This window comes from Mugil cephalus, chromosome 11, assembly GCF_022458985.1.
Source record: "Mugil cephalus isolate CIBA_MC_2020 chromosome 11, CIBA_Mcephalus_1.1, whole genome shotgun sequence".
Taxonomy (NCBI): Eukaryota; Metazoa; Chordata; class Actinopteri; order Mugiliformes; family Mugilidae; genus Mugil; species Mugil cephalus.
Window position 1 is genome coordinate 3,427,258 of NC_061780.1, and position 21,736 is coordinate 3,448,993.

Below are 21,736 nucleotides of genomic sequence, written 5' to 3' on the forward strand. Positions count from 1 at the left end.
GACCTGTGAGTACTTTCTATCAACTGTGCTGGATTTTACAGTATCAGCTGTGTTCTGGTATGACTCTAATACATTTTAGGAAGATCTATGAACAAGTAATATGTTGTTTGTTTCATAGATGTGAAGGAAATCCAATAATTCATGTGTTGTTCTCTCATCTTACTACAGCTCCAGTACGTTGGCATCATGTTTGCTGTGATGTTGTGAGTCTGCTTGTGTGTTTGCAGGTCTGTTAAAGATATTAAGCAGCTCTAGATGTGAGGTCCAGTCAGAAGTCCTGACCTGTGTGTGTATCACTGAGGGGTTTCCTCTAACCACCATCAAATGGCCACTGTTGGAGTCCCACACTAAATACTCTGTCATGACCACTGTGTCAGACCACACAGTCAACAGCAGCATCATCCTGAGTGTCAAAGATCATGGTTACACTGAAGTTGAATGTGTTGCCAGCAGTGACGTTGGAGAAGTAAAAAGGAACCTTATCATCATCAAAACAGATCAAGAAGGTGAACTCACAATATAACTTTCACTAACAGAATGTAAATAATGATTATTTCTAATAACTGCATCACATTAAACATGACATGTGTTTAGTTCTCACCACTTTAGAGGCCTGTTCAGATTTCTCCCTTTATTTCAGTTCATATTCAACAAAGGGCAGAATACATTAATCAGACTGGATGTAATAGAAACTAAAAATATATGCTGTGATTTGAACTGAGTCCTTCTAACAGTAGGTCTGCTGAGACATCATGGATGTTCCAGTGGAGTCCTTCTCTGGGCTGTTGCTGGTTCTTCTATCAGTGTCAATGTCCTCTTCATAATCTGCATTCTGGGACTTTGGTAAATTAATCCATCTGTACTTCATGTTAATGGAGGCTCTTCAAATGAAATGTTAAATTGTGAACAGTTTAGATTCTCAGTCTCGTCCTGAACACTTGAGTTGGAAGTAACTGAGCTTGTTGCTGAGCCTTTAGTCATGTGACTTTCATTTCATGTGATTATATTGACCATAAATAAAAAGCTGGGACTCAGCAGTCAACAGTCAGTTAGAGCTGAGGAAGCCTCTTAGATGAGAGGGGACACGTCTTCAAGAAGCAAACACAAGTCCAGTTGCCTTCTATCAATGATGGCTTTTTTGTCCATCAGTGAACAACACAGACAACAAATAATGTTTTCTCTTCTCTCCAAAGGAACGCAAGAAAGAAGGTGAATCCAAATGAAGGGGACAGGACGTACATGTCATTACAAAAACCAGATCCATCCTCAGAGTATGAGGTGATTGCCCTACGTCAAAACTAAGAAGTCTTTCAAGGATTCAATGGATTAGAATGATGTGATGTGAAGGGTGTTTGTAATAGCATCATTCAGTTAGTTTAAATGTCTGCATTTAAGGTTTTTTCATACCATGTGAGTGAGTACACATTCAACTGATCTGTTCAACTTCAGCATGTAATATTTCATGGATATTATATTTCTACACTGGTTTCAACATATTTCTGTAATTATCATTTTTATTTGCACAGTAAAAGTTGTTACTTTTGTTTCTATTATTTGAGTTCAGTTTGAGGTTTGTTTCCATTTAATAAAATGTACATGTTTTGAGAATGTCAATAACATCCTGAAATGTGTGATTGATAAATTATCAGTGGGTCATGTTTTATTAGTTAACACAGCACCTTGCTGGAGTAAATAAACCTGTAAATAAGTGGTTTAGCAGCTACACCTCTGTAAAAGACAGCAGCCAATATAACTAATCAGTGACCTTTATCACTGAATGTGCTAAGTGTTACTGAACCTCATGGTGTCATCTGTAGAGAGGTGTCTGCTCAGTTTATGTTGTATATGTTGTTGTTTTTATATGAATGAATCATCACATCAGCATGTTTGTTTTAATCTGGGTGTCTCTGCTCTTCTTCTTTGGTAGCAATGGTAACACAAGTACTGTTTTACATCTTCTCCTTTATTGTCTTGCAGAGCTGTCAAGATTAAATATGTATTATCACATCTGATACAGTGTTTTCTTGACATGTTTCCAAATTACACATCTTTATTTTCTTCATAAATGGGCCAACATTTTATTGTTCACCGCATTCATTATGGGTGAGAAAAACATGAAATGAGGAATTTGTGAGTTGTAGGTTGATTAGGCTCTTCCTCATTTTGTCATTTATTACAGAACACGGTTCTTGCCAGAATCTGTCCTTGTTTCGTTCTTTTGTCAGGTCATTTGCATGAACAGCTTTCAGTGTGTAAGACAAATGTCTCTGTTATGTTTATTTACGAATAATGTCACTGAAAGATGAATGTCATTCATGTCATTTCTCGAGTTTGTAGGTAACACAGCAAGCTGCATGATCTAAGACTGAGCTGCAAAGAAAGACGAGTTGCAGGTGGATTTTGAAAATTTGGGTTTTATTTCCCCAATAAATGAGGAAAACTATTTACAAAAACAAGCAATTGATTCTAGGCCCATAAAAGAGATCAAATGAACAACACTGAACTCAGGCTATAATGCTAAAGCAACCTGGAAAACCAACTGATCTAACAAAACTCAACTGACCTACCAGAAAGAAAACAAAGGGGACTTATATAGTGGCTGATCAGGCCAAGTACACACAAAGGGAATAACACAACACATTAACTAACAACAAAAGAAACAACACAGGGCAGTTTGTTTACCAGTCAAATAAACATCACATTAAACCAAACCCAAAATATCCAAACAACAAATTAAAACCTAATGATATACACAAAATAGTTAAAACTAAATGACCCTAGTCCCCCCTGTTGTAGCAGGCTTGTGGTATGGCCTTATTGGCCATTCCTGTATTTAAATACGGTTTTTGGAATTTAAACTTCCTTTTGCCAGATGCCTCAGCAGCGGAAGCAATGAACCAGGTAAAGATTTGCCTGCTAGGGGATGAATCTCAGTTACACAGTATATCCCATGGTAACTTATCAGTAATCGTGGTGGGTACAACAACAGCGACAAGCTCATTTTGAGACATTGGAAGGCATCAGAAGTTCCATGGGTGAAAGAATGGGTCTGTGCGATGACTGAAACAGCATCTTACGAATGTATGCTTAGTAGATTGAATGATGACAAGGGTGGGTGACCCCTTGGGATAGGTTTTAGGGTAGACAATGACCCCTACTAGTACAATTATTTTTATGTATTTATTTATTTTTTCCTGTATGGAGAATCTTGCTAAGTTTGCCATGTACCATGCCTTTGAAAAATGCAACGCGAGTTAAAAAAAAAAAAAAAACAAGCTAAACGTGTGCACTTACAAATAGAACTAATGTATTTTCAATAAATACTAAATAAAACATAAATATACTGTATGAACTAAAAGTGTATGTGTGGTCATTTAAGTGTTTGTGTATGTGCAATATGAATGTAAAAGTGTCACAAATCTACAAAACTAAAGTGTGTCGGTACACACACAACTCTGTTGGGGCTGTGGGGCTGCCAGTGTGGCCATCACACAGCACACATCACTTCTCTTGGTGGCAATTTAGTACAGAGCCAGTGTGTTCCTTCCCTGGGATGTTGCTGGTTTACCCTTTCATGTGAATATCTTCTACTCGGTGCTGTTCTTCTGGTGAGTTACTGTATCTACACTTACATCTTGAAGGTTCAGCTAATGCTTAAGACACTCAATAATCACCTTTTCTTCTCTCAGCGGGAGAGCAAAACAATAGGAGCCTCCAAGTCAAGAGGACTGAACCTACAGGTCACTGCAAAAAACAATCCATCAGAGTGTGAGGTGACTGATCAATGTCCAGTGATGAGTCTGTCTTGTAGACAAGCTTCATTGAAGGATTTTTGATCACTGAGAATGACTCAGGATGACACAGTGAACTGAAAGGGAGCGCCACAAGAAGACAGAACTGCAGTTCAAAGTTGAATCGACTGGAAAACACAAAAAACAATTCTCTTTGTTGTGGTTTATCGCCAAACTGCTCCTTACTCAGAAGTTTTAGCTGAATTCTTTGAGTTTCTATGTGATTTAGTGCTTAGAACAGATAAAATCATTATAGTAGGTGACTTTAACATCCATGTTGATGTTGGCAGTTACAGTCTTAGCTCTTCATTTATGTCATTACTAGACTCAATTGGCTTTTCTCAGAATATAAATGGTTCAACTCACTGTTTCAATCACACCTTGGCATAGAAACTGAAGGTCTAACTATATATTCTCACAACCCTCTATTGTCCGATCGTTTCCTTGTAACATTTGAATTTACTATAAGAGATTACACAGACAGTGGAAAGACATTTCGTTATGGTACACGCTTATCTGATGATGCTATAACTAGGTATAAGAAATGAATTCCTTCAGTATTTACCTCAGTGCCTTATGTCAGTGATGTGGATGTCAGCAACCACAATTTAACTCCAACACAAATGGATTATTTTGTTGACAGCACAACAGCATCACTTAACATTTAACAGCACAACTATAAATCTAGTTGCTCCTCTGAAAAAGAAGGTGTTAAATCGGAGGAGGGTAGCTCCATGGTATAATTCACAGTTGCGTAGTTCAAAGCAGGCAGTTCGAAAGCTGGAAAGAATTTGGCATTCCACTAGTTCTGAAGAAGCTCACATAGCCTGGAAATAAAACAAACTCTCTGTAAGATTAGAACAGCATATTATTCTTCATTAATAGAAGAAAACAAGAAAAACCCCAGATTTCTTTTCATTACTGGAGCCAGGCTGACAAAGAGTCACAGCTCTGTTGAGCCATCTATTCCTTCAGCCCTCAGCAGTAATGACTTCATGAGCTTCTTCTCTGATAAAATTGTTGGCATTAGAGATAAAATTCATAGCACCCTTCCAGCTGTCAAAGATGTAAGTACAGTGGCACTAGAAACGTCTGTAGGACCTAGTCAATATTTGGATTATTTCTCTCTAATTGATCTTCCTGAGCTCACTTCAGTTAGTACAGCAGCTAAACCATCAACTTGTCTTCTAGACCCCATCCCAACTAAGTTGCTTAAGGAGGTTTTTCCATTAATTAATACCTCCATATTAAATCAGATAAACTTATCTTTATTAACAGGATATGTGCCCCAGTCTTTTAAAGCTGCTGTAATTAAACCATTACTTAAAAAAAACACTCTTGACCCAGATATTTTAGCCAACTATAGGCCAATTTCCAACCTTCCTTTTATCTCTAAAGTTTTAGAAAGGGTTGTTGCCAATCAGTAGGTTGGTCATATAAACTAGAATGGTTTGTTTGAAGAGTTTCAGTCAGGTTTTAGAGCTAATCATAGTACAGAAACGGCTCTGGTTAAAGTTCAGTGATCTCCTCATGGCTTCAGATGATGGACTTGTCTCTATGCTTGTCCTGCTAGATCTCAGTGCTGCATTTGACACTATTGATCACCGTATTTTACTACAGAGACTTGAAAGTGTGATCAAGATTACAGGAACTGCATTACACTGGCTTGAATCATATCTGTCAGACAGATTCCAGTTTGTCCATGTAAACAACAATTCTTCTATATATACCAAAGTAAGCTGTGGAGTTCCTCAGGGTTCTGTGCTAGGACCAATATTATTCACATTATACATGCTTCCCTTAGGCAATATTATTAGAAAGCACGGCATAAACTTCCATTGCTACGCAGATGATACCCAGCTATATTTATCCATGAAACCAGATGAAACTAATCAGCTGGTTAAACTCCAAAGACATAAAGGCTTGGATGACCTGTAATTTTCTACTTTTAAAGTCAGACAAAACAGAAGTGATCGTATTTCCCTCTAAACATGTCCGAGATTTATTATCTAATCACCTGGTTTTGTTGGATGGCATCACTGTGGCCTCCAGTACTACTGTGAAAAACCTCGCTGTTATATTTGACCAGGATATGTCCTTTAATTCTCACATGAAGCAGGTGACCAGGACTGCTTTCTTTCACCTTCGTAATATCATCAAAATTAGGAAAGTCCTCTCTCAGAGTGATGCGGAAAAACTAGTTCATGCATTTGTGTCTTCCAGGCTGGATTATTGGAACTCATTACTGTCTGGCTGTCCAAATAGTTTTTTAAAAAGCCTCCAATTGATTCAAAACACTGCAGCAAGAACACTGACAGGAGTTAGCAAGAGAGATCATATTACTCCAGTATTAGCTTCTCTTCATTGGCTCCCTTTTAAATCTAGAATTGAATTTAAAATCCTCCTCCTTACATACAAGGCCTTGAAAGGCCTAGCTCCATCATATCTGAAAGACCTCATAGTACCATACTGTCCCAACAGATCACTACGATCTCTAAGTGCAGGTCTACTTGTGGTTCCTAGAGTTTCTAAAAGTAGAATGGGAGGTAGAGCCTTCAGCTATCAGGCTCCTCTCTTGTGGAACCAGCTCCCAGTTTGGGTTCGGGAGGCAGAGACCGTCTCTACGTTTAAGGTCAGGCTTAAGACTTTTCCTTTTAGACAAATGGTGGATTACACATAAATGGGAGAAAGGTTTTAAATCCTGGTTTGTCGGCACTGATAATGTGCTTAAAGGCTTGTTTTATGGCTTTGTTTTATGGTCTCAGAAATCTGCAAAAGAAACAACAACAGTCCTGTCCATTATGGACTGTCCGGCAAAGTGACCCCTGCTGGTGGGTCAGGGAAGAAATAAAATGTTGTCCTACATATCCTTCTATATATCTATATACCTTCTATATGTTTGCTTCTGACTCTCCTCCCTCTCCTCCCTCTCCTCCCTTCTATCTCCACTTTGTTTTGAGTCTATACTAAGCTATGAAAATGAAAATCATATTCCTGGTCACAGTCAAATCTGAAAAGTTCAGCAGTGTTGAGACAGATACAGTAAATGGTTACTGTCAAACTGTTTCCTGTTTCTTTGTTAAAATAGTTACAGTTGAACACTTCAGCTACAAATAGGAGGCTGTCAAAGATACTGTCAATAGCAGTGAGTTTTAGGAGAGTGTTTCAGAGAAACTTAACAACAAAGTTTGCACGATAGAACAATAGTGTTTTCAAAGAGGCTAATGCAGTGGAAATAGGGAAATGCTTAAAGTTTCTATTTTAACCCTCTCAAGAGGTAGTTTTTTAAATCATGGTTATTTGGTATTTAGATTTATAGAAATATTAGTCAGACCACAGGTCAGTAGAGACATTGGAGTAATATATCAGTTCAAAAACGTTTAAGAGGTTTAAAAATAAGACACCTGTCACACTGTCCCTTAAGTAACTACATGAGAAGATGTGGTGTGTTGGTTTTGCAGAATAAATATCGCACACTGACAGTAACTAGTTTTGAGTAAAATCAGTCAAACAATCACAACAGTAGAAAAGCTGGTTGGTTGTTGTGGTGGAGTAGTACAGCTCAGTGGTCCACCAAGAAACTTCCTGAAACCTTGTTGTGTAATGAGGGAAGAAACTGAAAAGAGACAAGAGGAAGATGATGTCAGAGCAGAAAGTCAGCAGAGATCACTGTGACAAGAAGAGAGAACGGGAACAAGACAAAAGAGGTAAAACAACATTTTAAATGGGTTAAAATGTCTCTTTTTAAAAAGAGTTAACTGTGTTGAACACAAAGGACTGAGTGGACTGAAGATAGTCTGAACTAGTCACAGTTGTTGTTGCGTGAGTTTATCTTTCAAGAACAGATATAACAAAGAGGCTTAGTATTAAAAGTTGGGGTAGTCACGTGACTGACTAAAATGTGTTAATATCGCAACAACTGAATATCTGAAAGTGCAACATCCTTTGTGGTATGTGTGATGGTAACTGTGGACTTTCCTTTGGTTCTATTTCTATACGCTTACTGCATTTGCTGCATTAAAGTTTGTCGTGTGGAGGAAGAGACTGAACGTGTCAAGCATCATCTCAGGATGTTTGTTCTCTTCTGGGTGACTCTGCTTTTCTCTGTGAGAGGCAGCAGTGCTGACACAGGTCTGTATCTTCTCCTTCTCATCCTGTAATGCTGCTAACATTAAACATTTGATTTGACAGTGTTTTCTTTTCAAATCCATGAACCTAGCAGCATTTAGCTGCAGTACTGTCATCTGTTGTCATTTAGTTTACCATGTGTATTATGGCTTAACAAACTGTGATGGTGTGATATTTGTTTAACAACAATAAGCAGCTTCTATCATGTCCATCACTTATCATAATAACATGGTTATGAGAAATAACTAAATATTGTCTGTCCTTGTTTTTGTCTCCTCATTTGAATTAACAGACTCATCAACTGGATTAAAACAACACTGTGGTTCAGCATATGGCTACTGTGTTAGTCTCAGTGAGGGAACCATAACAGCAGAGGCTGGACTCTGTGTTGTGATACCATGTTCTTTCACTACTGGTTATGCCTTTACACCCTCCGCTATAGTGTGGTACAAATGTGATCCATCAAAAGAAAAGTGTGATGACTCTGACATCATATTCCACTCCAGTGAAAACGATGAAAAAGCTCAGTCTGGATTCATAGGACGAGTGTCATATTTAGAGCCTGATGTGAGACAGAGAAACTGCAGCATCATGATTAATGATCTGAATGAGTCTGATTCTGGATTATATCAATTCAGAGTTAATGGATACAAGTATGAGGGGACAGCGTATGAGAGGACAGATGGATTTACATACCCTTCAAGATCAACTGTCTCTGTGAAAGGTATAAAAACAACAATCGTGTAGTGTATAGATGGTGCTTTATTGTCTTCTTGAAGCATGGAGTATGTCCAGCTGATTCAATCAGTCCACTGTATTTCCACTAGGTGTCAGTCAGAAGCCCACAGTGATGATTCCTCCACTGATAGAGGGACAGCAGAGCACACTGACCTGCACTGCTCCTGGTCTCTGCTCTGGATCTGTTCCTACAATCACCTGGATGTGGAGAGGAGCAGCAGAGGATGACTCTCTCCTCAGAGGAAACATCACTGGTTACCAGACTGAGAATGTGACTGCTGTCACACAGAGACACAGCTCAACTTTGACCTTTAACTCTTCAGCTGAACACCACAGCTCCAGTATCAGCTGTAAGGTCAGCTTCACAGGAGGAGCAACTACAGAGGAGACAGTAACTCTTAATGTGACCTGTGAGTACTTTCTATCAACTGTGCTGGATTTTACAGTATCAGCTGTGTTCTGGTATGACACTAATACATTTTAGGAAGATCTATGAACAAGTAATATGTTGTTTGTTTCATAGATGTGAAGGAAATTGAATTATTTTACCATACACTGCAGCCCATACACGCAATACGATTAATTGGTTATCAGAAACATTTTGGTCTCAGGTATGTAATATGTTGTTTTGTTTCATAGATGTGAAGAAAATTGAAATCACTGGAGACAGAAGTGTGAAGGAGGGAGAGACTCTGAATGTGACCTGCAGTGTTGATAGTTTCCCTCCATCATTTATCACATGGACTAAATATTCTGAAGAATCCGTTCAAAATGTAACAGGAGATAATCTGCAGAACAACACTGATATGGACACTTTGTTCATCTCTAATGTGACAACAGAAGATTCTGGACAGTACATCTGCACAGCAACACATCTGAACAACACCCTGATGGAGAAAGTCAACGTGAACGTGATATGTAAGAACTCAACATCATTGACTTAGAGCAGAGGACTTTGATGCCCTCAAGTGGTAGAAACTGAAAGAAAGATTCCAAAACAGGACTAATATATTCTCTTTGTCATGTGTCTGTGTCAAAGTCGTGGCTGCTGAACCAACTGACCAGTTACAGACTTACTTAAAAGAATAAAGAGTTAGAACCTGGATTACATGTTCTACAACGTTCTTAGGCAACAATGAAATGATTTTTACAATATTTATGAATTAACAGCTGTAATTTTCAATGACTTAGATATCTATTTTATTTGACTTTTAAAAGGTTCACCTCAATGTGTTCTCTCCCTCTTCATCTTAACATTATACTACAACTGTAACTAAAATATAACATTTCCTCCACAGATCAAAGAACACTTCAAATATCTGGGGATAGAACTGTTAAGGAGGGAGAGACTCTGAATGTGACCTGCAGTGTTGATAGTTTCCCTCCGTCTCTTATTACTTGGACCAAACTGAGTTCCAACACAATCCTACACAACAACACTGGATCAGCTTCACTTGTCATCTCTGATGTGACAACAGAAGATTCTGGACAGTACGTCTGCACAGCAACACACCTGAACACGACTGTGACTCTACATGCTGATGTGACTGTGACTTGTAAGTAGACTGTACTAATATTACTGAAGTCAGTTATTGTGAAGTTATTGTGCATTTTGTCCTGTGATTGTGCTCATGTGTCCACAGGGTTACCAAAGATCCAGAATGACTCTGTATGTGTGAATCAGTCAGAGGTCCTGACCTGTGTTTGTATCAGTGAGGGGTTCCCCATACCAACCATTGAATGGCCCCTGCTGGAGAACCACACTGAGTACTCTGTCATTACCACTGTGTCAAATCACACAGTCAACAGCACGCTCACCCTGACTGTAAAACACCATGGTCACACTGTTGTTGAATGTGTCAGCAGCAATAGAAATGACAAAGTAAAACAAAACCTCACCATCCAAACAAACGTGTCTAAACAAGACAGTATGTATTCTTGGCTAAAACACTTCTGCTTCTTTTAACCTCCTCTTTACACATGGCATGTCTATTTTATTTTATTTTGCTCTTCCTGATTGCAGTTCATAAAATAGTTCCAAGTGTGGAAGTCATCATTGCCTTTGTGATCGGGGTACTTCTTTCTGCAGTCATTTGCTGTTTGGTTCAACAATGCCACAGGTACACCATTATTTCCCTCCATCCATTTATTTGTGGACAACATTTAAACATGAATGTAACTTTACTGACATTTAGACCTATGTTTTTTTCTCCAGAAGAAAACCGAAGAACTCTGGAAAGTTGGATGAGACTTTGGAGATGGTGACCAGTCCAGACGATCCACTGGTACCTTGTTCATTCAGCTAGACTTTTATACAACTGTTAAAATATTAGTGGACAGCAGAACTGTCTTCTATATTACATTATTTTAGATATACCACATATCTGTTTATGAACCAATTTGTTTCTCTGAGCAACAATGACTGTGTTGGGAGAAACTTTTTAACAAACATCTTCAATCAAAAACACTAGAAATCCAGTACATGAAGAGGAAGTTGAGACAGTGAGAAAGTTGCAGCATCAGCAGAGAAACAGTCACTAAAGTCAGGTTTTACAGACTGCTCTCTAGACCTGCTCATTGACAAACAGCTGATGAATGAGTTTCACATGTTGAAGCATGAATAGAGCAGCTCCTGCAAGTGCAGCTTTAGTGTCTGAACTGAATTCATTCCACGTTCAGCTCATGTGCAAAAGGCCAGATTTGTATTTCCTCTTAGGAATCATGTGTTGCAATGTTCCATCCGTCCACAAGGAGGAGCAGTTATCATAGAAGCCTGGAGGCTGCTACCACGTTAAATTTAATCTGAGCCATGAAAACTGTAAAGATGAGATGAACTGTGTGAAGAGTGAATCAATGAAAATGCCTTAAAGGAGGTCAGAAATATGGATTTTGCCAATACTGTCCATGTCTAACATGTGTGCAGTTAATCTGTTGTTAACCAGGCACATGTCTGTGTAGGAACTAAATCATGATTACAATATTTGTTGACAGAGCGCAGGTTGCTGCTTGAACCCAGCTATCTGGGCTTGGAGGAATCAGATATGGTTAAGACTTGGAATAAATGATTGGAAATATTGTAAATAGAGATATTATAATATGCTCAGTGTTGTGATTGTTGCAGATGCTGCATGAGACGTATCATTTTCTTTGTACCTTTGACAGATATATAACGGTCAAGCAGTAGGAGATGATCTGACCCACACCCGAGGAGGAGCTGACAATGGTGATGTGTCAGCAGAGAAAGCAGCACCAGAACTCAACAGTGAGCCAAAAGACGTGGAGTACGCCAACATTGATTTCTCCCTGTTGAAAAGTCGTCCCAGAGAGTCCACAAGGAAGCAAGAAAGCACAGAGACTGAATATGCTGAAATCAAGAAAGAAGTACAGGAGGAAAGAGAAGATGATGGAGGAGACGAAAGTGAAATGTTGGAGGACAAAGAGGAGGATGAGGAGATGATGGAAGAGGATGTGGAGGTGATGATGGTGGAGGATGAGGAGATGAAACTTGTCCCAGAGGAGCAGAAGAGGGAAGAAGAAGCAGTGTACTCCAACGTGAATGATATAATGAGGGAGATTTGAGGATTGTGTTGTACTGTGTGGTTGACTGAGGACAAAGTTTGTGTTGTCATCAGATGTGATGGACTGATGACTGTCAGACAGAGGCTCTTTTGAGCGGCCCTCATGGTCATCAGCTTTGGTCAGAAAACACACATGGATCCCTTTGAATATCCGTGTTTCTGCATTAATTCTTTTGAATGAATGTCTGATATTCGTATAAGCTTCATGTATACGCTCAAGCTATAAACACAATCGTGTCTTTATTGGATACATCCACTTAAACATTCCCAGTGCTGGTGGGAAGAGGAACTGAACCCTTGGACTGAATAACTGCTGGGACATCCTTGGACAAATGTACCCTCAAAAACCTTGTATGCTGCAAAGCAGCCCAGAATCATGATTCTTAATCCAACATGTTTCCTGTTAGGATGGTGATAGTACCTTGGTATCCAGCAGGTCTTTTTAATTATATTTTCCTACAATAAGTGCAGTATTTCCATTAGTCTACAAAATATTTAAAAAGTTTAAACTGCTTATTATTATTTTTTATACACTTTCCAACAAACTTGTTACTTGTACATATTAAATAATATCTGTACATGTAGTAATATGATTGTAAATACTTTGTGCTCAGCAATACGCTTTTATTATAGGCAAATGACAACATGGTGCATTAAGAATAATCACCATCACTAATAATCAGGTGTCAAACGTTTAGTCATTTTCCTGCCTTACCTTATGGACTGTTGACTGTCCATTTACTGGTTGTAAAAATGCACAATATTTTTATTGTAACTGTTGCCATGAAATAATTTACCAAGAATGAATTTATCACCTATGTCTTTGGTTTTGTTGTGAACAGCTACATCTAGACAGATCCACCATCTGCTTCTGCGATTACAGGTTACAGGGACAACCATGGGTAATTGCATTAATTATTTATTGTGGTGTTACCTAGGGGCAATTTAGAATCACCAATGAACCTATCCAGCATGTCTTTGGACAGTGAGAGGAAGCTGGAGTACCTGGAGAAAACCCATGCAGACACAGGGAGAACATGCTAACTCCACACAGAAAGGCCCCAGTCAACTGTCGAATTCAAACCAAGAACCTTCTTGCTCTGAGACATCAAGGTTAGGCTAACCACCACAGCGCCCACCACACAAGTACATGTAAAGCTAGTCACACCACATGCACACCACATGCACATGCACAAATGCAACAAAAGACTCTAAGTTGACAGTGCTAATCACTGCACCACTGTGATAACTATTTCATATTTAGTGTTTTAATAATGTCCACTGAGCATGAATGAGGAATTGAAACACCATGTCAGACAGCTCATTCAGGCTTGGTGGGAGACAGATAGAAATAAGCTGCCACAGAGTAGATCTGGTTCAAAGCGAGTATTGCCACAGTAACAGAGAGGTCCACAGTTTTAGTAACTGTTGAAGTTGAAGTGACCTCTGCTTCTGGAAGTGGTATTGCCAGCATGATGACATTAGCATTCTACCTCAAAGAACCACTCGATAGTCTTTGGTTAATACTTGAGCCGTCAAGGTTAGACAGTATCTTCTAAAGTTGTGCTTTCTCTGTAATAGAAAGCAGAAGGCATTATTTTCTTGAAACTGTGCAGTCGAGAGATAACACAACAAGCACATTTTTATAGTAAAAGCTAGTAATTGGCTTTGTGACTGATTATATTGGTGAAACGGTTGACTCAGTTAACCTCGGTAGTCCTGTTGAAACTGTTGTTTATCAAGCGATAAATTACTTCCCCTTTTCAATATGCATTGCAGAAATCAGCATGACGTCGAGTACCACAGTGTTCACAATCAGACACCTTTTCTAATTCTATTCCTTCAGTTGTCAGCAACAGAAAAAAAAAAGAACAAAAATTTCTTGTTCTGGTGCACTCTGCTCAGGTAAAAGATTGAGCTGTGATTCCCTCACTAAATATATGCAGGCCATACAAGGACAAAATTGTATCCGCTTTGTAGCAAGAAGTATCATGACACCGTTAAGTGCAAACAGGAAGTTCTTGAAGTGAATTCATGATGCCTTATTTGGTGATGAAATTAATAACTTGAAAATGTGCCTTAATGAAAAATGTACATTTAAGTTACATTTAAAACCTTTAAACACACAGTATTACAAATAATAAAAAACATTACAATCTTTATTGGCTTTATTTGCAGCTACTAAGCAGTAAAGCCACTTATAATGATACACATTCTACAATGCATACAATGTCTAAGTGTGACAAAGCAAGATTAAAAAAACAAAAAAAAAACATGTCCACTACTTCTTCTTTTCAACATTTCTCACATCTCACAGCCAAAATGTTCAAACAACTGATTTCATTAGTGCTAAAGTTGCATATTAAGAACTGTGACACTCTGACAGTCTGAATTAGTCTGAGAGGGGAAATGACGAAATGATGTCCAGAAGTGTGTACGGGTACTTCCTGGAAACTTTTTGTAGCGCAAAGGGAAGTATAAAAGAAGAAGGAAGAGAAGAAGAGCCAGTTCAGACTTGAAACCCTGAGCAGAGATCAGTGAAGGGGGAAGAGTAAGAGATTCAGTCAGAAAAAAAGGTAAAGGACTTCACTTTAAACAATACACTTTACCTACTTTAACAATGATTCCTTTTATACTTCAGAATTTATTCTTCACTAATATCATAAAATATGTGTAAGTGCACATTTAAATGGTGGATGTGGGCTAAAAGTAGTTTAAATGACCATTCAGAACGGGTGTAGGGATACCAAGAAGTTCATTAACTTATATTAATTGAGGCATTTCAATATGTCAGTCAAATGTATTAATGCATCTACAGAATTGCAAGTCCAACATCCTGTGTTAAAGTGCTGTCAACCATGAAGGTGTCTCATCCACTGAACAGTATGTTTCACTCTTTGTATGTTTGTGCTTGGGAAAGAAAGAGTTTATTCTGTGAAGTAAATCGAATCAGAATGGACGTTCTCATCTGGGTGACTCTGCTCATGTCTGTGTGTGGCCGTGTTGCTAAGTCAGGTACTGTGTGGATTCTTTATCTTATTCCTTGATCCTCATTTATCTTGTAATGCTTTTAAGATTAAATAAGTGGAGAACTGACCGTGAACCAAATTTGAAATGCAATATTAATAATAGCAATAGTAATATTAACTTTGTTATTATTATTATTTATTAATCTAACAACACTTACGACAGTAATTAAGAAAAGTATACATTTAGTGTAAGTTCTCTTTATTAGCAATGCTATGTTTAGTTACTTTCTGTCTATGTTTGCATTTTTAGGTGCAGCTAATAGTGGAAACATAAGCAGCACCAGCACTTCAGGTGAAGGAAATCTAACAGCAGAGGTTGCACTCTGTGTGGTTGTACCGTGTTCTTTCACTACTGACGCTGGTTTAGTGTCCTTGGTGTGCAGTGGTTCAAGAATATACGTGAGAAAACAATATTTAGCTCCATTAAAGGTAAAACTGTTGAAAACGAGTTTGAAGGATGGGGTGCTGTTGCTGAAGTCTGACCTGAAGGGGAATTGCAGCATCATCATCAGTGACCTCATCCAGTCAGACTCTGGAACGTATCAACTCAGAGTTCCTGACAACAACAACAACAATAACAGTGTCTGCTCAGTCCCTGCTAAAACATAGATCAGTGTTACAGGTATCAGCCACAGCAAATACTGCATGTGACTTTCTTAGACATTGTTCACGTCTTTATATTCTTAATCTATAGTCCACCCAAATTACAGTGATATTTTCATATTTGCTCTATAATGCTCGTATGTTATTGTCATTTGCATGATTACGAATGAAAACGAGATTTGAATTCAGGACCAGCTGGGTACAGTCCTATATATAAGCAGCCCTAAGAATAAAAATATGTTGGGATTTTGAAAACTGTAAAGTTTCTGAACTACACTATAAAAGATGTACAAAAGATGTTAATACATGTGATAATCAGATACAACACACAGGCATTTTATTTTTGGAAATCGGGTCCCGTGTTGTTACTGTAGACAGTTTTGGTGAGAACTCTGAGTTAACGAGTCCTGGAATAAGCCTGAAGCAAAAGTAATATTTAAACATATTTAAATGAAGGCCGATAGGACCTCATATGCATTTGTCAATAAATGAAATGTTTAATAAAGTACCTGATAATATTTGTCTGTGTTAAAGCCAATAATACCTACATTTTTATCAGAGAATAAATCATCCTCATCCTCTATCTGTATTCTCTCATTAGTCCCGACACAGACAACCACGGTGACAGAGGGACAGAGGACACTGACCTCCATTTCTAATGTTTCTACAATCACTACACAGGAGACAGTCTCTAAGGAGACCGGTGAGTAGTTCATGCTGATAATAATTCTCTCAAATTAATATTAAATTTGTAAAATGTTAAAAAAAAAAAAAAAAAAAAGAAGAAGAAGAAAGAAAGGACATTCGGACATATTCTCGAAATCAACAACATGTTTCAGGTTTCATAACTTAAACAAACTTAAATGTTTGGGTCCTTTTGGAAATAGATACTTCTACATATTTCTTTATATATTATATGGACTTACTATGTGCAATAATTTCCCGCTGTGCAATTCTCCATATTCAATGTTGTTATAGAGCAACAACTCGGAACTCATGCTCCCTTATACTTGTATGTATTTGTATATATATATATATATATATATATATATATATATATATATATATATATATATGTATATTACATGCATGATGCATTTTTCCTTATTCTAAGTTCCTACTCATTTTTACTTACTTACTTATTGCGTACATTGTTCTGAACACTGGTACACTTTGAATAAGAGCTGCTGCAATGAAAAATAATTTCCCCTTGGGATCAATGAAGTGATTCTGACTTTGTAGAAATATTTTGTGTATTCTTGAATATGTATGTGTATACAATGTGAACAGTTTTAACTAACATTTTGCAAATGTTCAGCAACCATGTATTTATTGTGTACTTCATTGTCTGCTATATTCATTATGAGAGAATAGAGAGTTATTATCTTACATATTGGACTCTAACCAACATAATTCAGTTAAGGAACATGTCACACATATTGCTGCATTTTGAGAGCATCCAGTCTCATAGAATCTTACTGTGCTGTGATTCTTCTCCTGTGTTTTCAGTTTATCCAAGGATCTCGAATAGCTGCAGATGTGAGGTCCAGTCAGAGGCCCTAGCCCATGTGTGTATCATTGAGGGGTTTCCTCTACTCACCATCAAATGGCCACTGTTGGAGTCCCACACTGAGTACAATTTCAGCATCAAGGCCTCAAAATGGGTTAACAGCACCATCTCTGTGTCTGTAAAGGACAATATTAACACCACCATAGAGTGTATCAGCAGTTATAATGTTTTGGAGAATATCTCACAACCAAATGGTAAGTGCCCACAACTAAAATGCCTCCCTCGAGCTAGACCACTGCTTTAAGACATTTTTATTACTTGTTCATTGATTTATTTATTTATTTATTATTTTTTTTTATAATTTATCCAGTTACTCTGAACAAAAAATACAGTGACCTCCATTATGTCTCTCTTGAATATGTCCAGATCTGCTGTCACAATTACTAGAGACTGTAAAACAACCACCTGCCCTCATCTTGTTTTCGACTGGGGTTTTCATTGGGATCCTTCTATCATCAGCTGTCACTTGTTTGGCAGTAAAATGCAACAGGTACAGTTTTAAACTTTTATGTTTATCTGTGCATTATGTTTATACGTTTGCAGCTCAAAATAGCGTTTTTTTTTTTTTTTTTCAACTGTCATGCTTTGTTCTTGTATGAATGTAAGTAATGTGGTGTAAGGAATGTAATGTAACAAGAGAGGAAAAATTTGCATTGCAGCAATTAGTATTTTCAAGGTCTTCCATTAAAGTGTCTTTGTAGATCCAGGCATGTATGAATTTATTTTCATATACAGGTAATGTAAACCAATAACCGAAAACCTTATGGCCACTGCTTGGCAAGCTGCCAAAACAGTTCTCAGTCTGACAGTAATTTTTGTCTTGAATCATTTATATTGATTCTGAGCACCAGCTGTCATTTACTGTGTAATAAGTGTTCTCATCAGCATCAGTATTTTTAGAAACATTTGGCTTATGGTATATAATCATGTTAAATCAATTGTAAAGGCTAGAATCTCAAGGACTTTTGTGTTAATACCTTGTAATGCAGTATGAATATGTTGTAATGTCAATAGTCAAACATACAACACAGTGACTATTATGGACACAGTCTTTGAACAGTGCCGCTGTGCCACCTTCAGTAAATGGTCTCTCTTATCTTTAAATGATGAGTTCAGTACACTTTTTTTTACTAGGGAGGCAATGCAACGCGTTGGCTCCTATATTGCAATTGTGCGGGCTTATTTAATTTATCCCTGTTATACTGTATTTCCTGCCAGAAAAAAACAGAAGAGATCTGTAGATCTGTCCCAGGACCTGGAGATGGCAACCACACAAGCTGTCCCACTGGTATTAATATTATTGTTTTGTTACGTTAGTATAAGTAGCTTATAGCTAGTAGAACTAAATGTGTCAGAGACAGAAAATGCCACAGTTAACATCATGTCTGCTTGTTGTTGTCATCTTTGCACTATAATGCAGACTGCATTATCACACTCGATAAATCATGTAACTGAATGTCTGTTGACAGTGATTAAGGGGTCAGTGCCAGAGAAGGCTCCCTATATATCATTGTATGGTATCTGATGCCATTCACATGTATGTGTATGGGTAGTAATGAGCTTTAATCAGTCAGAAAGTGCTGCTAGGGCTGAAGAAGGCAGTAACGTAATGTAAAGTAATGGGGATGGAGTATGGTAGACTACCGAGTTACAACCCTGGGTTCCTTGACTTCACAATCTTAGGCAGGCAGAAAAAATTAACAAAGACCTAGAAATCTGAGAAGAGTTTCTGATGCTCAGCTAAAATGAAAGATGAAAGATTACAGTTTCACAAAAACTGTGACCTTCTCTGAAAAGTGCTGCTGAAAGACAAAATTGGTTGAAGAGACTGTAGACCGTGCACTTGTCAACAGTGTATGTGTATTCATTCTCATGACTAAAAGGAGAAGATACTAGTTCCGCTCTGTGCCTTTAACTAAAATAAAAGTGGATGTGGTCAGTTGAACACAATCATGGTGATGATCAAAACCTCTATCTTGGTTATCAGTTGTGCACATTTAAGAACATAGCCTTGTTTTAAATATGTGTTTTGGGTTTAAATATCTCTTATGGAGACATTTCATGCATTGTGCATTTACAGTTCCCTGGCTGGCTTGTATCAGTTGATAAATTACCCATCATTTCTGTATTCTGCCCAACAGATGGATGCTGTTGAAGTAGTAGTAGATAATGGGATCTACAATCTAGCAGCTGAAGCAATGGAAGGGGAAGCTGAGTCTGCTGAGCAATCGGCACCTGACAATGACATTGACCCCAAAGAAGTGGAGTACTCGGACATAGATTTTTCCTTGATGAAAAGGAAGGATCCCACTCTGACAGGAGAGCTACAAGACACAGAGACGGAGTATGCTGAAATTAAGAGAGAAGAAATCCAGGAAAGGCTAGACAATGCCAGGGCCGAGGGTGAAATGTTGGAGGGCAGTGAGGATAGTGAGACAAGGATAGTGTCAGCTGAGGAAGAGGGAGGTGAAGGTGCAGCACTGTACTCCAATCCAGATGAAATAAGGACTGAGGCTGAAGAAATCATGTGAGGGTACTATGTACTATTAAAAACAAAAAATATATATTTACAAAAAGTAAAGCATTAGACAATAAGACTTAAACTATTGAATGGGAGTAAAGGGAATATTGTTGTTACTCAGTAGGTAGAGCAGTTGCCCCCGACCCAGACAGTTGGTGTTTCAATCACCACAATATCTACCACATGCATTGAACCCCCCAGTTGCTCCCAGTGCATGGCACTGGTGTGTGAATGTGTGTGGGCTTGTGTGGGCGAATGGGTAGATGTGCCACTGTGGCTCTAAAGGCAGTTTGAGTACCAATAGGTAGAAAAGGGCCATATAAATACAAGACCATTTCCCATTTAAAGTTTCATATTTTTGGTTTGCTTGTTTCAGTGTATTGTTTTAAAGACTTAAACTTAGGGCATTTGCTGTGTATTGCTGTGTTAGTGTACTTTAGTTTCATACTGAAAGGGATACTCCACCCATATGTGAAAATTAGCCGCTTAGGGTTCCTCAGAGTTAGATAAGTGAGAGAAAGAGTTTTTAAATCGGACCAGGCATTGTCTTATTCCAGCATCACAGCTGTTAGCTTTAACTTTGCATAGGCACTGTGATGTACCAATTAAAGTGATAAAGTCAAGAATGTTCCTTATTACTTCTTGTTATCTGTAGATTCACATCAAATACAAATATCAACGCAATTAACACGGAGAGATTGCCTAGGGCAGATAAGATTTGGGATTATATTCCAGCAAAGCACTGCTGGCAGACGCAAAGACACCACGCAGCACCTGAAAACCCCTAACATTCGTCAACAGGCCGGCATGACTGATGTGACTGTTAGCTAAAGCTAACAGCTGCACTGCTGGATTAGGACAATGCCTGGACCGATTTTAAAAACACTTTTTCTCACTTATCCAACTGTGGTGAAAGTGGTTAGTAAATAGGGTTGGCGCATCCCTTTAAGGCAGACATTTGATTTGGGTGTTGAAAAGTATGTGATATATCCACATAGCTCCCATTTTATATGATCACTCTACAATCAAGCTGATTTGTATATAAATAAAACAGACTGAATGGGAAAAAAAAGAAAAAAAAGAAAAGAAAAAGCTTTCATTTTAAGTAATAATGGCTGGACTGAGATATGCTGTACAGCCTCATGTAGCAGTAAGGCCTTTTGTTCAAATAAATGCATCTGACGTTACATTTGAAAGTGAATGTGTCATTATTTTGAAGACAATGACCTGACTCCTGTCATCAGATGTTGATTGTTGAAGTTATTTAAACTGTCCCACACAAATTCCAGCTACATTTTTAGTTAGTTTCAAACCATTTTTAAGGTTGCTAAGTGTGGCTGTGCTCAGGAGACCAGCATACGGCTCTGTCCTGTTACACCTTTGTCAGCTTCAAATAAAACCCAACACTGACCATCTACACTGAAGAAATGTTTCTATTAATTGTCTTGGGTTTTTCCACTGTGTTGATTTGGTACTTTTATCACAATATGATAACAGGAAGTTCAGAAAAATATAGTCATGCTGAAAATATAGCCATGCTCTCTAAGATGGTACATAACGAAATATTACAGCACCAAAATAAATTCTTTTCATTATTAAATGTTAAAGGTACAAACAATGATAGCCTGAGATTAGCTGTATAAGAGCTGTATAAAATAACATTTGTGTGACAAATCCACAAAGGATTTTCCACACAGAAGAGATAGAAAATGTGAAGAAGAATAGTCTGTTCAGAGAACACTTAGAGATCGCTGGAGAGAAATGATGAGGAGATGAAG

General features: G+C 38.0%; 2 protein-coding genes across 3 annotated transcripts in view; both read left to right on the plus strand.

The window, feature by feature from the left end:
• LOC125017049 (hemicentin-1-like) overlaps positions 1-2,012 on the plus strand; it is a 76,868-nt gene extending 74,856 nt beyond the window's left edge. For both annotated transcript variants that reach the window (XM_047599893.1, XM_047599894.1), the window contains exon 8: positions 1,194-2,012. In XM_047599893.1, coding sequence (XP_047455849.1) covers positions 1,194-1,302 — 109 coding nt within the window. In that variant the 3' untranslated portion in view covers positions 1,303-2,012. The remainder of the gene's footprint in view (positions 1-1,193) is intronic.
• Positions 2,013-7,428: 5,416 nt separating this feature from the next.
• Positions 7,429-21,145, plus strand: LOC125016025 (sialic acid-binding Ig-like lectin 10). Its single transcript, XM_047598191.1, has 18 exons — positions 7,429-7,498; positions 7,815-7,922; positions 8,212-8,643; positions 8,747-9,067; positions 9,297-9,575; positions 9,956-10,213; positions 10,301-10,585; positions 10,681-10,777; positions 10,873-10,942; positions 11,820-12,235; positions 14,779-14,811; positions 15,156-15,250; positions 15,515-15,556; positions 16,469-16,570; positions 17,377-17,631; positions 17,804-17,927; positions 18,656-18,725; positions 19,579-21,145. Exons 1-18 carry the CDS (start codon positions 7,429-7,431, stop codon positions 19,966-19,968), a joined length of 3,447 nt encoding a protein of 1,148 aa, XP_047454147.1. The 3' UTR covers positions 19,969-21,145.
• The last annotated feature ends 591 nt before the right edge of the window (positions 21,146-21,736 follow it).